Raw genomic sequence first — 16782 nt, 5'->3', positions numbered from 1 at the left:
GCACACACTGGTTAATGTGAAGGACATGATAGGGTTAACTGCTATTACTTTGAGGCACATGGAGTTACTAAGCTGTAATGCACATGACCAGACTGCAATAGTGTTTTTTTTCCCCCTAGGCTTATACTCGAGTCAATAAGTTTTCACAGTTTTTTGTGGTAAAATTAGGGGCCTCGGCTTACATTTGGGTCGGCTTATACTCGAGTATATACGGTAACTAGACAAGACTATATCAAGAATTTGTTTGTTGTGTGCAATTTAGTTTGTGTATGATATATTTTATGGAACGTTGTTTTATGTAGGTTTATATGTAATTTGTAGCAATGCCTTATTAAATATCTTGGGTTGTAAGAAGTGTGAACACTGTTTTCTCACTTAAGTTATTTTACTAGAAAGGATAAAATAGGGAGCGAAGAGAAACTACTTGCTTATTGATTATTATACACTGCAATACTCCTATACTGTAGTATAAAACGACTGTCAGCCTAATCATATGCATGGGTTGAGAGCCCTGTCTAATGGCTCATGTCTTTAACAGAATTAGGCCTCTTGCAGACCTAATTCCTGGATAGCACACTGACCCATTTCATTTCACATGACCGTGATGCCCAATAACAGGCCTCAGTAGTAACGACTGCGACGCTTCACAGGCAGAAGAGGCCCAAAGAAGATACAGAAGAGTACTGGACAGAGAAAGGATGCCCAGGAAAGTGTTTTTTTTTAAATCATCTCCCCTTGGCCTGCAATTATTATACACTGGGGGTCTGAGAAGTATAATAATAGCACCAGGGCAATGGTGTGCATATGGAACTGTGTGGGGCCACTGTGGAGAGTATATTGAACTGTGTGGTGGCTACTATGGTAAGCATATTGTGCTGTGTGGAGGCTACTGTGTGGAGCATATCGTACTGTGTGGGGGCCACTGTGTGGAGCATATTTTACTGTGTAGAGCATATTGTACTATGTGGGGGCCACTGTGTGGAACATATTGTAATGTGTGGTGGCCACTGTGTGGAGCATATTGTACTTTGTGGGGGCTTAGCAATGCTAGCACGTTAGGAGAAGAAAGCCTACACCACCCATATGTGCCTCCATCGCGTGACTGGTGTGTTCCACATTAACATAGGTAAATTGCACATTTGAACAGCATGGGATGATGGGAACACAGGTTTTGCAACATTGCTTTCCACATACAAGTGTGTTTCACACCCGCTGGCCCTCCAGCAGCAGGTCTTCAGGTGTCAGTAGTTTTTTTGTTTGATTTCCTATTTTCGTCCTCTGAATCTTTGGTACGTCTTATGATCCAATATGTCTTATAGTCTGAAAAATTAAGTAGATCAGATTACAAAAGTAACCTTCAATAAATAAAGTTGTAGCTGTTAAACTAGCACTTGCTAAAAATAATCCTTAAATGGGTTGTCCAGAATTATTTTAGGGAAGAAATAGTGTAGAAAAGAGTCACTTCTGAGGTGAGTGACTGGGGACTACAAGAGTGGTGGCTTCCATATGTCAGATATTAGACATGAAACATCTGTATTATTAGATATTTTTCCTTCAAACATAAAAGCATAAACATTAAATTGAATATTTCTAAAAATGTTTTGTATTTTTCATTTTAGGGGGAAGCTGTGAGATTAGCACGACAACTGCCTTTAAACCTGTCAAAGCTTGATGTACATGACACCCTGCATCGTATGAAAAGTCAGCTAAGTGGTGACCAGAAGGAGTGTATACACGGTCGGCCATTTTTCCATCACCTCTCAGACATTCCTGATTCAGATGACTAAACTATAATTATTTTCCTTTATTTTATGATTTAACTATTTGGACTATATAGCAAATACAAAGTACATGGATACCTAGCTCACTGTACAAATGTATTCAACACACCCTAGTTGTAATATTCATACATGTATTTAATGAAACAGTAATGCCGGAAAAACATACGGTTAAGCAGTAGACAAAATTGAGGCAAGTAGCTTACCTCATGATTTCAGATGTGCCAGTCGGCGGCCGTGAATGAACAGCACGGGCAGTGCCCAGACGACACATGTAAAAACCTGAATATCACACTGGACATTCATACAATCGTCTGCAAGGAGCTTTTCTAAAGTTAGAACTGTAATGTGTTATTATATAGTTTTATAATAATATTATGTTGTGTGCAGTAGTGTATGCACTAGTGATATTTCTAAAAAGATTTACCAAAGTTTTGATGAAAATCGCAAAATAATCAGTAGAGGCCCTTGAGTTCATCCAACTACGGTATACATATTACATTTGGGTGCTCAGGCTGAACCCACACTATTTACCTTGTATTGGGGACTAAGACATGTTTTTTTCCTTACTTATTCAAACGAATAAGTTGTCTTTCTGAAAGTTAAAGCTAATGTCACTGGTTTAAGAGATACTCTAATATTTTCCTTTATTGTTTATTTTTTGACACCTTTTGTGCTATTGCGTTTCTTTTTTAATTAATGAATTAAACATTTATAGTTTTTTCAATTTCTTAACTTTTTGTGGTACAATTATTCAACGATGTGTAAAGTAGGTTTTTGTCTATTGTGGTCAGTTGTGTTCAGTGGTTTGAATGGATAAATAACAGGATAGAGTGAATATTTTCACACAAAACTATACATCAGTCTGCTCAATCTCTTCTGCTCTATAACATGCTACAGCTTGATTAAATTTGTTACACGTCTCCAAGTAAAGCAAAAAATCTAATTATAAGACAGAAATCGCAGCCTTTTCAAAAGTACATCTGGGCTTATCTAGATATTAGTGACCACAACATAATATATTTTCACATATGTTTTAGATATAGGTAGGGAGAGCTATAAATTAGCCTAAATTGCATAAACTGGCACAATGTCCTTAAAAGCAAAGGTGCAAAACTAAATAGGAGATTTTCAAAAACATGCTGAATCGGATCTTATGTGAGTAAATGTTTTAGAAACACTATCAAAACCCATTCTGTCTAACTAAAATGGTAAGGGGAATGGTAGAGGAAAAGAAGGGAGAGTTACGCTCAAACTACTACTTTCTTAAACACGCATAGTCGTCCTGGAGTCTCCTCTGAGGACTTGGGGAGAACTCGCTTTTCCCAAATGGGATGTGTGTTCAATATATATGGAGTGCCTTAAGGCCGGGGCTGCACACAAATGGGGCAACTGAGCTTCTAGTGCATCGATGGCCAGGGCACAGTTATCCTTGATAGCCCTGTGCTTGTTGCCAAAATTTCTGAGAAAACGTCTGAGAAAGTTGCTGAAGGAAGCCACTGACAACAAGCACAGGGCTATCAAGGACAACTGTGCCCTGGCCATCAATGTACTAGAAGCTCCAGAGGGTATAGGAAAGATCCCTCCATACCTACTAAGCTTTTTCTTTGCACTTGAGAAAGGACCAGTGTAAGGCCCGAAACACGTCTTGCTGTGCTGTATGTATTTCAATAAATATTTTGAATTTGGATCCTTGCCTGCCATCCTCTTCTGTACACCAGAGAGCACAGTTCTCCTTTGACGACCTTTGGTCCCACCTTTCCTTTCCTTTTTTTTTTTTTTTCTTTAAATGTAGATTGTGAGCCCCACATAAAGCACACAATGTACATTTTTTCTCTATTTTTGGAATATGGGATGGAAATCCACGCAAACACTGGGAGAACATACAAACTCCTTGCAGATGTTTTTCTGCCCTTGGTGGGATTTGAACACCAGGACTCCAGCGCTGCAAGGCTGCAAGTGCTAACCACTGAGCCACCGTGTGGCCCCTGGTGATGGATTGAACTGCTGCCACTCTCATCGAATTACGCTTTTCCAAGTGTTGTGACTTTTCACAACCCCTGAAGGTGAGAGGCCACCTGGTCAATTCCAATGTTTATATGTATTTGATTCTAGTTACAACTCCTAAATACTGCATTGAGTGCACTCGGTGTCCCCTTTTTCCTTTCTCCAATATATGTTCTGTGGTCCATATACCTCGCTCACCTAGCGATCAGCTGTTTGAAAAGGGTGCTGAAATCAGATGAGCACTGGTTGCCAAGCACAGTGCTGTACATTGTATAGTGGCTGTACTTGGTATTGCTATTCACTTGATTGAGACTGAGCTGCGAACAGCCCATATCACAGTTGAACGTGGTATCACATGCTTGTAAAGTGAAAGTTGTGCTGCCCAATTGCAGGGGGTGCTTAAAAGAGATGATTAGCAGTTTGCTTTAACATACTGTACTATATGTGGACAGATCTATATATCTATAAACAGTATAAAAAGATAAATATGATGTAGCTGAAAAACAAATTGACTGTACAATAATTGAGTGAAAAATAGAAAATAAATAATGTGCTATTTATTCTCTTAATAAACTAAGTTGACCTTGTCACTACCTAACCCCTTAAAGGGCTTTTTTAGCACTATGATACTAATGATCTATGCTCAGCATAGCTCATCAATATCATATCAGTGAGGGTCAAGCACCTGCCACCCCCATTGTTTGAAGAAGCTGCAGCCTCTTCCATGCATGCCAAGCACAATGCTGTACACTGTATTATATTGTATTGTATTGGCTCTGCTTGGTGTTGCAGCTCAGTGTGTCATGTGAATGCCTTTTGTGAAGAGGTCACCAGTGAGGCTGTGATTGGCTGTAGCTGACTCCTTGCACAAATGGTGATTTCAGCCCAAGGGGACCTGTATACAGTCAGTGCTGGAGGCAAAGAGGTGGTTTGTTATGTTACTGGCCCCACTAGTAGCACTATTAAATAATAAAATGATGGGTATGACAACCCCTTAAAATGCCATCCATTATTATGAGATGGTGAATCCTAGTTATACCTTCTACAGTCCATGCTCAAGATGTATTCTTTATACTAAGGTGGAAAAGTGTATTGTGGCTCTACTGAGTTGGAATATTGCCAGGTGGTGCCAAAGTGCCAATGGTTACTGAAAGTAAATGATTTTGTCGTTTTTTTTTCTTTATGGATTTATAAAGCCTGCAATTTCTAAACAAAGAAAAACTTTTTTTTTTCTATTTGCTCTTAGAGTTCACATAAGGAAATTCACAATTTTTTGTTCCAAAAATGTCTTAAACTCATTTTAAACAACTCTTACATTGCATGACCTATTGAAACCTCCTCTATTTAAGATGCATGAGTAATTCCATACAAAGCATTTCCGATGCTGAAACAGAGTTATGTAAGCTAATTAATCGGGCATAAAAAGTGCCCCAGATTTCATAATAATCATGTTGTCTAATGGTAAGAAAGGCTCTTGGAAGTTAAATGAATTTAGCTTCTAGAGAGATGTGGGAAATGCTAAAACAGGACAATAAATATTCACGTTTTGAATAACATGATGTAATGCAGATCACTTCAGATTTTGAGGTGTCAGTGTTATTATGTATATCTATTTAGTTTATAATTCCCTTCTAGTTAAACAGTTGACACATTGAATGCACCACATAAGTACCATACAGAATATTTGATTTGTATACAAAGAGACATTAGGGTGCTTACACCATACGGACAGTTTTAAGACCCTAACCATTGTTCACCAATGATATGATCTTCAGTGCTGATTATTATGGTTCAATGATGTCCAGAGAAAAGAACCTCCAAACATGCTGTCAAAATATAACACATTATCTCTTGCAAATGGGAAAGCCGTGCGCACTAAGCCTGTATTCAGCGTTGCTGTGGTTGTGTATTACAGAGCTGCAGAAACTTTAGTTATCAGCATAGGATTTCCCTGTAAGGGCTCGTTCACATCTGCGCCCGGGAGTCCATTCTGCAGGTTTCCAGGAGACTGAAAAGTCTTCGTCCGTGAGCGTTTTATGCTCTCCGCGGCGAATTCCATCTGTATGAATCACATGTCGATAATAAATATTAAATGCATTCTAAAATCAGAGCCACACTTAGAGACAAAAACCAAAAAAAAAAAAAGCTGACAAGAATGCTCAATGTAATAAAAGTACAAAAAACTTTATTTCGACATTAGAGATAAAATGAAAGGATGTCCACCACAAGAACAAAGAGGATTCGCACTGAGTGTGAATACACAAGGAAAATGTGGGTACAGTATATGAACATAAAGTACATACCCATGATACAAAGTGTAGTAGTGTGGACCAGACTCAGAGGAACACCCTCACCCCATCTGAGTCTGGTCCACACTACTACGCTTTGTACCATGGGTATGTACTTTACCTGTTAGAGTTTGATTTTTTCCTTTGGTTACTATAGCACTTGCTAACTTAATATGCACCTTCAGTGTTAACCCTTTATTCTTGTTAACGCTGCCCTGCTAGCTCCACTGCTATCATTGTGCATACAGCCATATTTCTACCTTTGCAGCCTTTGCTATTTGTGTCATACATTTACTTACTCTTTGCAACTTGACTGCACTGTTTCAGCTGTTCACTGATTATTTGTTATTGGTTTACATTCCTATTGACATATGATAGCTTTGGGGTATTATGTAGTGTTGATTACCAAGCCATTACTTATTGGTGCGTACTGATGTATTATCACATATATTCAGTCTCTTTGTACTATTGAATGACCGTATATATGTTCATATACCCACATTTTCCTTGTGTATCCACACTCAGTGTGAATCCTCTTTGTTCTTGTGGTGGATATCCTTTCATTTTATCTCTAATGTCGAAATAAAGTTTTTTGTACTTTTATTACATTGAGCATTCTTGTCAGCTTTTTTTTTTTTGGTTTTTGCCTCTAATAGAATAACCTACATAGAATGAGAAATCCTAAATAAACAATCACCACTACCAACTCATGTCAACATGTACAAAAATCTTTATTAATAAACTAGCATCTGCCCGCGACTTCGTCTGTGGGTTGGCGCTGAGCCGCATACAGTTGGTCAATTGCTGGTGGAGATGATCCGCCGTGCACCAACGCGGCCCCCCCTTTGCCTCCATGGCCCTCTTACCCCCCCTCCCGCTACACCTCCCGCGCCAACCTGGCCACCCTCCCTCCCTCCTGTGGCACCCCCGCACCCTCCTCTGCCTCCCCCTCCCACAGCCCCACTTCCCCCCCCCTTCCCGCGGTTGCCCTGTGGTACCCTTTTCCCCGTGCCCTCGCGGCCCCGGGCACCCCCCTTGCCCCCCCCTAAACTCTCTCCTGCGCACCATCCTCCTGTGCGCTCCCCAAGCCCCCTAAACGGCTTGCTCGCAGGCCCATGGTTGGTCCGCCGTACCCGCGCCCTACATTCCCCAGTGCTCCTCAGGCCCCCTAACCACCTTGCCCGTGGCCCCACAGTTGGGACGCCGTACCCACACCCTACAGTCCCCCGGTGTGCTTATACAGCCGGCATACCCGACTGACGTGTTGTCCCAGCAGAGTCAGGCCGCGCAGCTGCGTCACCCCCTGAGCTGGGGCGCACACTCTCCGCCGCCGATGGACTCATCAGGCAGCATGGCTGCGTCGCCCCAGAGCTACGACCAGCCGACATGTGGTCCAGCTCGCACAGCCGACATCGGCCCCTCCACAGAATGGCGCAAGCGTTTAGGGCCGCACCGCTGCTCCATCGGCCCGCCCACAGCCTGCTGCGAACCAATCGGAACCCCACTGAAAGACCTGTGATGGCATCATCTCAGGTCCTGCAGCGGAGCTGGAACATACTTTCGCCGGTCGCGGTCTGGCTGTCGGGGCAGTGCGCGGCTTGTGAAGTAGCCTATGTTTCCTTCCATGTAGGTATATGCAAAATCTCAGCCAAATCCGTTCAGCCGTTTGGCGGTGATTGAGGAACAGACGTTCAAACACACAAATATCCAAACACACAAACTTTCACATTTATAATATTAGTAGGATAATGCACAAGACAAGGACACAAAAATTAAAAAAAAAATATTAATACTTTTAAATTTTTGTGTCCTGGTCTTGTGTATTATTTATTAATAAAGATTTTTGTACATGTTAATGTGTTGGTAGTGGTGATAGTTTATTTAGGATTTCTCAATTCTATGTAGGTTATTCTATTGTCTTTCTTAGGAATGAGAATAGTTTATTTCCTAGGTTATAGGTAGTGTAGGTTTAATAATGTATTGTACTAATAGATGCATTCATCTCCTACAGTTATTTGAGGTCACGTAATCTGTAGGCTGCATTATAGAGACATACTGTTGTTAAGGATAATTCAGCATCCAGTTTCTTTGCTGTCATGTTACCCTAGTATAATGTGTTCTATGATTGATAGCAAATATGTAAAGACAATCTATCTCCTGTTAACGTTCTTAAATTAAGTACATGACCACAAATAATTTGAGTGACTAAGTTAAAGTAAATATGCAATTTCAAGCTCAATTTTAGTTTAGTACTTAAGCTAAATTGTTGAATACTATTGCAGTAAATGTGATACACTTACTTAAGAATTATCTAGCCTTCAGCTTGTAAATCTGATATTGAACAGTTGCTGAATTGTGTGACTGAACAGGTTTTAGAAAGACATCTGCAACAATTAGCTCAAGATGTGGAAAATCTGATTCATTTGCTAAAATTTAGGCAAAAGCGTGTTCCAGATTTTGAAAAGACACTCTGAGAAAGAAAATCCAAATGTATTTAGAAGCAAGAATGAAGGCAGGAGGTGCAGCATTAAAGTACATTAAGTATTTATGTTGCGCAGAAATCCTTTAAAAAGCCATGCAAAGTTTAGCATTCAGCGTGAATAGTGGCCACCTGTTAGTCTGCTGCTCAATGCAGCTGCTTTTTTTTATTGTCGATAAACAGATGCTCAAAGTCCAAGAATGTCACAATGCAATCTGCTAATCCATTCTACCACAAGCAAATATTCTCACAATACACTTTCCTCTAAGTACTTATTGCATGTTAACCTTATAACAGCTGCTGTTCAGAGGTATTAAACAAATTTTATTGGTATTTTCTCAAGAATTATTACCTATGTTATTACCTATGGTGTTTATGTTTTTATCTAGAAAGTGACAGTCATTTTTCATTGTATAATGTAGCTGGAAAAATTTGGACAGATATTTCAATGACTGTGTATAAAAACAGGGTGTCTCCTACAAAGAGCTCCAGTCCAGTAGCTCAGAGTAGAATGGGCTGCTCATTGGTGCAACAGTAAATTTCCCCAACCTCACAAAAATAGAGGACATAAAATGATCTCGGCTCCTATTGCAGCTAGAACTGAAGTTCAAATAAATAAATATTGTCTCACCACAATTTTAATGACCCACCAAAAAAGGATGACCCTCCTCCCCCAACGCTTTATTAGAAAACTTATTGCCTTGAATTTTGGCTTCAAAATACAGGACAAATCACCAATCAACCAATCGCAGAAGGCACGTGTCCTCAGCCATCTGGGTGCACTCATCATTGAGGAAGGTACGATGGATCAACAAGTATCCTTGCGGACCATGTTCACCCCTACATGTGAATTGTTTTTCCTCAGGATGATGGCATCTACCAGCAGGACAGTGTGACATGTCATAAAGCTCGCAGTGTACATGCGTGGTTCAAGAATGAGTTTACCGTACTCCCTTGGCCAGTAAATTTTTCGGACTTGAACCCAATCAAGAATCTATGTGGACTACCTTGATCGGGTTGTTTGCGCCATGCATTCTCAACCATGTAACCTAGCTCAGCTGACCACAGTACTGGAGTCGGTATGGCTCAACATTCCAGTGAACGTCATCACAACATCCCCTCTCTTCCTGCACTTCTCACAGTGGTCCACTCTGTGAAAGGTGGTTATTGTGGACTGTGTATATACCCTTTTTGGGAATCAATTGATGCAATTTTCTTGGTACTTATTTTATATGGAACTATGCTGTTCTGATCCCAAAGTTAATATAGGACCTCACCAAGTGGCACTGTCCTACCCAGGGTTGGTAGAATCAATACAGTTAAAATAACAAAATTACCAAGAATCCTTTATTACTTTTTCACTCTGCTAACCCTGGCGACATTCTTCTCCTTTGGGGGATTGTAAAGGAAAATTTCAGAAAATGAAAAGGTTGCTTTATCTGTCCCCAATCTCTATAAGTATAATATTGCAGCTCGACAGTCACAAATAGATTCTATTTATCCTGGGTCCAGCGCCGCGTAAGGAGAGCTGCCACTTTTCATGCGCTGGTTCAAACGTCTACGTATCAACGTAGGCGGCGTCATCACACCACCTACGCTGAGACGCAGCGTACTGCCGGGAGAAGAGGACGCAGTACTATAGGCCACGGTGGCCGGCAGTGAGTAGGCCCGGGCCAGGCTACAATCCCACCACCGCTATTATTATACTCGGGTGGGGGGGGGTCTTTTCAGACTCCCGAGTACAATAATCGGAGCCCCAGGGGAGGTGAGAGACCATAATAAACAGTGTTACTCACCTCTCTGGGATCCGATGTTAATCCTAGAAGGCTTCGGGCCTATATGGTAATGTCCCAGAAGTCACATGGTCTGGGATATTACCATATAGACCCAAAGTCTGTGCTAGCAGTACCATATAGGCCCAAAGCTTGTGCTAGTAGTAATAGCCTGTTACTGCTAGCACAGGCTTTGGGGCTATATGATAATATCCCAGACCACATGACGTATGTTCCCTTATCTTCCCTGGGTCCCCGATTATTATACTCGGGGAAGGGGGGGGGCATCTTTTGAACGTCCGCCTCAGGCAGCAGAGAGGCTAGGTTCACCACTGCCTGGATCGCACCAGATTTGCTTCCAGACCTACAATGGTCCCAACAATAATTCATCTACCCACTTCCACCAGGATCCATGGCTATATGCTGCAGCTATGGCAGAAAATGAGATATCAATATAATTTACAGAACCATTCCTCGCCCCTACTCCCTCACTTTTGCTACACCGTTTTCCCCTTGGTCTTTCCTTTTATGCTCTGATTGTCTCTTTGTCTCCGCACACATTGTTGTCTTCTTTACTGCTGTTTTGTATACCTGATGTGCTTCTTTCTTTTAATAAACACCTTTGAAACTAATATTCCCTTCAGAACTGAAGTAGTCCCTAAGAAATGAGTTTAGGAAATTTTCTTCTAAATCTGGAAAATCGCTGTTACATTTGTAAGCCTTCTAATGTCCAATATAAATGGAAAGATGATTAAAAGATGTTGCCAATAAAAAGTAGAGATATGATAGATAATATTTATTCATTTATTTGGTCAGTATGAACGTCTATAAAGCAAAGCAATTCACATTTTAAAATTGCAATTTTTAAAATATTTCCATCAAATTTCCAATTTTTTTTATAAATGTATGCAAAAAATATTGATCAATATTTACCTCTAACCTGAAGCATAACGTGTCATGATTGGGGTTGAGCCGATCTTGAGATTTCAGGATCGTTTTTAAAATCCGATTTCTGATCATTTTCCATTCAAACCCGATCACAATTCCGATCCCAATGGAAGTCAATGCGATTTGTTTAATAACCGAAGATCGGATTTTAAAAACGATCCTATTCACTACACAGCATGGAGTCCAAAAATTGAACGCTTTAATTTTTAGATTCCACGCTGTGTAGTGATTAAAAAAAAAATCCTCTGGCTACTTAGTCCCCCCTGTTGTCCACTTACCTGCACAGATCACTGCCGCTCCCTGCTGTTCTTGCTCCTCTTCTCGCCTCGCTTCCCCCACCTCCCAGGTTAGTGTTACAGACCTAGGAAGAAGGCGGGGCTTGTGGCTTAGAAGAGTGTGGGTGGGTACAGGGGGGGAAACGTGAGTGCATCACTGACATCTCCCCTCTTACTACCCGCACACACTCTCCTAAGCCACAAGCCCCACCTTCTTCCTAGGTCTGTAACACTAACCTGGGAGGCGGGGGCAGCGAGGCGAGAACAGCGGGGAATGGCAGCGATCTGTGCAGATAAGTGTTAGCTACTAGAGATGTTAGCTTTTTCCACAATGCTTGGCCAGTAGCAGAGCATTGTGGGAAATAACCTTTGACCTCAATCCCGCCTAAAAAAATCGGGATCGGAATTCCAATCGCGATCTTGAAATTTACTCGATTGCCAATCAGAATCCGATCTTTTCTGATTCCAATCACTCAACCCTAGTCATGATAAAACAATTTCAAAATCACTTGAATAAGTTAGAGCATGTCAAAGTTATTGCCGTATAAATTGACATGTCACTTTTGAAAAATGGGGCTGTGTCCTTAACACTAAGGCCCCACGGCACAACCTGCAGCAATAAAAAAAAAAAAAAAAAAACAGGCGGGAAAAACCACGGCAGTAACACATCACGGTTTTTCCCGCATCGCTTACATCAGAAAGATTGTGGAAGTTTCCTCCGCGGACTCTCTATTACAATTATACCTATGGGGAAACCGCCAGCATTCTGTAGGTATAATTGATATACTGTGATTTCCAAAACTGCGCTGGTTTTGGAAATGGCAGCCTGTCCGCATGCCAGTTTTATTGTAAGGTGGGCATGGGATTTGCTAGCATCCCACCCACTTTGCGCGTACTGTAAAACGCTGGTGTTTCTGCCACGGGCAAATCACACTATTTCATTTTGATATCACTGTAATTGCATCGCAGGTAGTTTTTATGGCGTTCATCATTCAGTAAAAATAACACGTTACCTATATTCTGTGGTTAAAGAATAAAATCCACAATCTCTATTGTTATCTGACAAAATCAATTGAATATACAAACAAGGATCTACAGGCTAAATGTTTGCATTTAGAGGATGTCTTTCTGCTGTCCTAATTCTGGCCACCAGTTCCCATGGAAGACACCTAGGAGGAGATCAAGAAAAGGATACTAACTAAGCAACAAGACTAAAAGGTAATATTATTAAGAATACCTTAATACTGTAATAAAGGTGCTTCAAACTTCAGTAGAATATTAAATACAGGATCTATTTATCTAGAGAGAAAATCTACACTACGAAACTTCACACAGATTTCTGGCTATTTAAAAGTAAATAGCCAATCCAATCTTTATTATGTAGATTGTGAGCCCCACATAGAGCACACAATGTACATTTTGTCCCTATCAGTATGTCAATTTTTAGAATACGGGATGGAAATCCATGCAAACACGGAGAGAACATACAAACTCCTTGCAGATGTTTTTTGCCATTGGCGGGATTTGAACACCAGGACTCCAGTGCTGCAAGGCTGAGCCAATCTTAACCCTGCCCAGAAGACAAAGAAAAAAAAAATCTCAAACTATGGGAGGAAGCAGAAGAAGAAAGACACCGTGTCTCTAAAGAGATGCCTCAGAAAAATACCACCCCACACATGCCCACAAAGCTGGTCCATCAACACAGCTGGCACAGGAGCACCGAAAGAGAGAGTCCCTCCCACTTCTGACTCACCTAATGCACTGAAAGTATGGTAAATCCCTTATCCCAAGTGACACGCTGAAAGCATAATATTGGTGTGTGCACATGTGTGAGACTCTACAACAAAGAAGACTGACCCTGAACAGCCAAGACAAACACCTTTGCAAGATAAAGAGGGATGCAAGCCTCTGGGCTGTGAACCCACTGTGCTTGAAGGGGTTAACTCCCCCTCCCTACCCCTGGCAGTTCCCTATCCTGTTGGAATGGGTCCGAAGGGGCGGACATGGGGGATATACACTTGGTGATATCTTTTTTCTCTTGGATACAACCCAGCACCAAGGCAACATGGAATCTTCATCATGGAGAACTCGAGGTTGCTCTCCCTACTCCAGGGAAAAAATGCTGGTTTGGTGACATATCTTCTTCCTGAAGCGGAACGTCAACTGTGGTGCCTTCTTTCCCACAGCTTCCGGCTGCCTTTTCCCACCCAACCCACTGGCTAGGCTGTCCCCATCAATGTCAGAGCACGCTTGGAGGACATTTCCGGTGTGCATCCATTCTAGTTTGGGTGCCTGTGGCCCAATGGTAGCGAGCACATTCTTTTTTTTCTTTTTTTTTTTTTAAATGTAGATTGTGTGCCCCACATAGAGCTCACAATGTACTTTTTTCCCTATCAGTATATCTTTGGTATGTGGGATGCAAATCCATGCAAACACGGGGAGAACATACAGATAGTTTTATGCCCTTGGTGGGATTTGAACCCCAGGATTCCAGCGCTGCAAGGCTGCAGTGCTAACCACTGAGCCACCGTGTGGCCCCCTAGCGGTGGTAGGGGTGGTGACTATTGCTTTGGCACCCCCACCTCCCTACTTCCTGGCCCTTCAGTGGTTTTCTTGTCCTCCCCTTCCAGCATAGCAGCTGGTAGCACAGTGATAAGTGCACCTGCTGCACCAGATGTGATGAACCCTCTCGATCTAGTGCATCGGATCAGGTTCCTGTGTAGGCCCTGGCCTCTGGCAAGTATTCCAAATGATTCAGCCAGTCTGTGGTGAGACCCCTTGCTGGCCATCAGACTCCGCTGGGTCTGCAGTGGTCGCTACGATCACAGAATGTAGTTAAGGAGAGCATTGAGGATTTTTTAAAATTAGATTATGTTGGTGGCATGGTCACAGTAATTGTTTGTCCTTGTGACAGCGGTGTTCATGCAATTGCCCTGGCGCCAGGAGTAACCGCAGCCATAGTTCACATTTGGGGTTACCTCTAGAGATGAGAGTTGATGCCGATGTCGCGCACCCCCTCCACTTTGTCTGGTCCATATTATCGATGCAATGGGATGTCACATGAGGATAGTCATCTCGGAGGCGGAGCAACAGAAGTCCACCCGAGGTCACACAGGAAGTCTCAGCGTGCCTGGACCAGCGCCACTGCCTCCACCCACATCTGCATCCATGCAACCTGTCCTTATATCTTCGACGAGTTGACTTGTGTATAAGCTTGGTCTTTTACTCTGGCTAACATTGGTGGTGATGTTTTGAATGTGTTAAATGCCATGTTGGAGAGGATAGAAGGTAGAGTTCATCCTCCTAATCCCTCCAGGGTGGTCTACAGACCAAGCAGGTGGGCACAAACCCTTGTGGATTTATGGTTCTTAAAGAGGACCTTTCATCAGATTGGGCACAGGCAGTTCTATATACTGCTGGAAAGCTTTCCCGATCTGTGCCTCGGGTAAAGCGCTATTGGTCCCAGTACCGTAGCGCTTTATAGTCAGAAGGGCGTTTCTGACAGTTAGCCAGGGACGCCCTTCTGCCCAGCAGCGCCTATCGCGCTGTACTGTGGAGCGGGGAGGAACGCCCCCTCCCTCTGCTCACAGTTCTCGTCCATACATGAGTATTATCAGGAGGGGAGGGGGCGTTCCTCCCCGCTCCACAGTACAGCGCGATAGGCCTGCTGGACAGAAGGGTGTCCATGGCTAACTGTCAAAAACGCCCTTCTGACTGTAAAGCGCTACGGGACCGGGACCGATAGCGCTTTACCCAGGGCACAGATCGGGAAAGCCGATAGTGCGCTGAATTCAGCGCACTGTCAGCTTTCCAGCAGTATATAGAACTGCCTGTGCCCAATCTGATGAAAGGTCCTCTTTAATATCAGTGGACCATGTCACTGTGGATAAGGAGTGGCCTTTTGAAAAAGCAGATGATAAAAAACCTAAGATGAAGACCTTTGCAAATTAGCTTCAGTTCTTTGCCGCTATGGCTTGCATCATTTGCCAACAGAAACTGGATAAATCATCTGAACTTTTCATTTATCTTGAGACTATTTTTATGCACACAAATTGTATGGCAGTTCTGCTTGGTGAAGCTATGAGGAAAAGTTTAGACATGGGCCAGCGCTTAGGCCCAAAGTGTGTTTGTCCTCCAAAACCACAGATTAGAGTCGTAGAGTAAGGTCACAGACCAGGAGCCTATTAGTTGTTTAACGAAGGGCATTGTTGCTTTTTTGCCTCATGTCATTTTAAATACTAGTGCTCTGTCAGTGAGGGATCCCATTCCGAACTCTGGTGTTCTAAAAGGAGAAGACTTCCAAAACAAGTATCTGGTAAGCCTGAGGACACCATTGTGTATGCAAACAATGCCACCATGACTAGTCTGCTAATTGCTGGGTTTTGAAACGGTTTTGACATTCCCCATGGTGGCATTTCAGAAGTTACCTTTGTTTGGAATTTGTGGTAATTCATGTTTGGTTCAGGAGAAGGTCAAGATATGGGACGTACGGGGTCTTCTGGAAGGCAGAAGGGGAAGCAGAGACGACTGTGAACAGGAGGGGGGTTCGGTGAGTATGTCCACGGGTCTGTGGCAAGGTTATTTGTTTACTTGGTGGACCGAATATGTCTTAACTGATATCATTATACTCAGGAGTCTCTTCAGAAGAGGAGTCATGCTGGATCCCAGGATAGGTGAGTAACACTGGTTTTTAAGCTTGTCACCTTCCCTGGGCCTCCGATCATTATACTCTGTGGTCTGAAAGGAATAATAGTTGGTGTGGGGTGTAAAAACATGACATTTTTGCAATATCTATAACAAGCACAGTAGAGGCCACTATGGGACATTATACTGTGTGGAGGGGCTGCAATGGTACATTATACTTCATGGAGGGGCCATTATGGGACATTATACTGTGTGGAGAGCCACTATGGGACATTATACTCTGTGGAGGGGCTGCTATGGAACATCATACAGTGTGGAGGGGCCACTATTTGGACATTATACTGTGTGAAGAAGCCGCTATGGGACGTTATATTTTGTGGAGGGGCCCCTATGGGATACTATTTGTAATAGTATGAGTCAATGTGGTTTGATACCATGTGGAGGCTGGTAGGCTGTGTGGAGGCTGGGGAAAGGGGGGCGCTAAATTGTGTGTGTGGGCACTGTTTAATATGGGGCCCAATCTTTGCAAGTTACACCCCTGGCTGCAACAAACCTTGTGTGGCTTACATCAGCCGCATCCAGAGGCTGATA

General features: G+C 42.6%; 1 protein-coding gene across 2 annotated transcripts in view; it reads left to right on the top strand.

The window, feature by feature from the left end:
* PMS1 (PMS1 homolog 1, mismatch repair system component) overlaps positions 1 to 2405 on the top strand; it is a 101388-nt gene extending 98983 nt beyond the window's left edge. For both annotated transcript variants that reach the window (XM_075285125.1, XM_075285124.1), the window contains one exon: positions 1620 to 2405. In XM_075285125.1, the coding sequence (XP_075141226.1) occupies positions 1620 to 1787 (168 nt within the window). In that variant the 3' untranslated portion in view covers positions 1788 to 2405. The remainder of the gene's footprint in view (positions 1 to 1619) is intronic.
* Positions 2406 to 16782: the final 14377 nt, after the last annotated feature.

This window comes from Leptodactylus fuscus, chromosome 8 (assembly GCF_031893055.1).
Source record: "Leptodactylus fuscus isolate aLepFus1 chromosome 8, aLepFus1.hap2, whole genome shotgun sequence".
NCBI lineage: Eukaryota > Metazoa > Chordata > Amphibia > Anura > Leptodactylidae > Leptodactylus > Leptodactylus fuscus.
The sequence above is the reverse complement of the archived record's forward strand: the minus strand, read 5'-3'. Positions and strand labels throughout refer to the sequence as shown.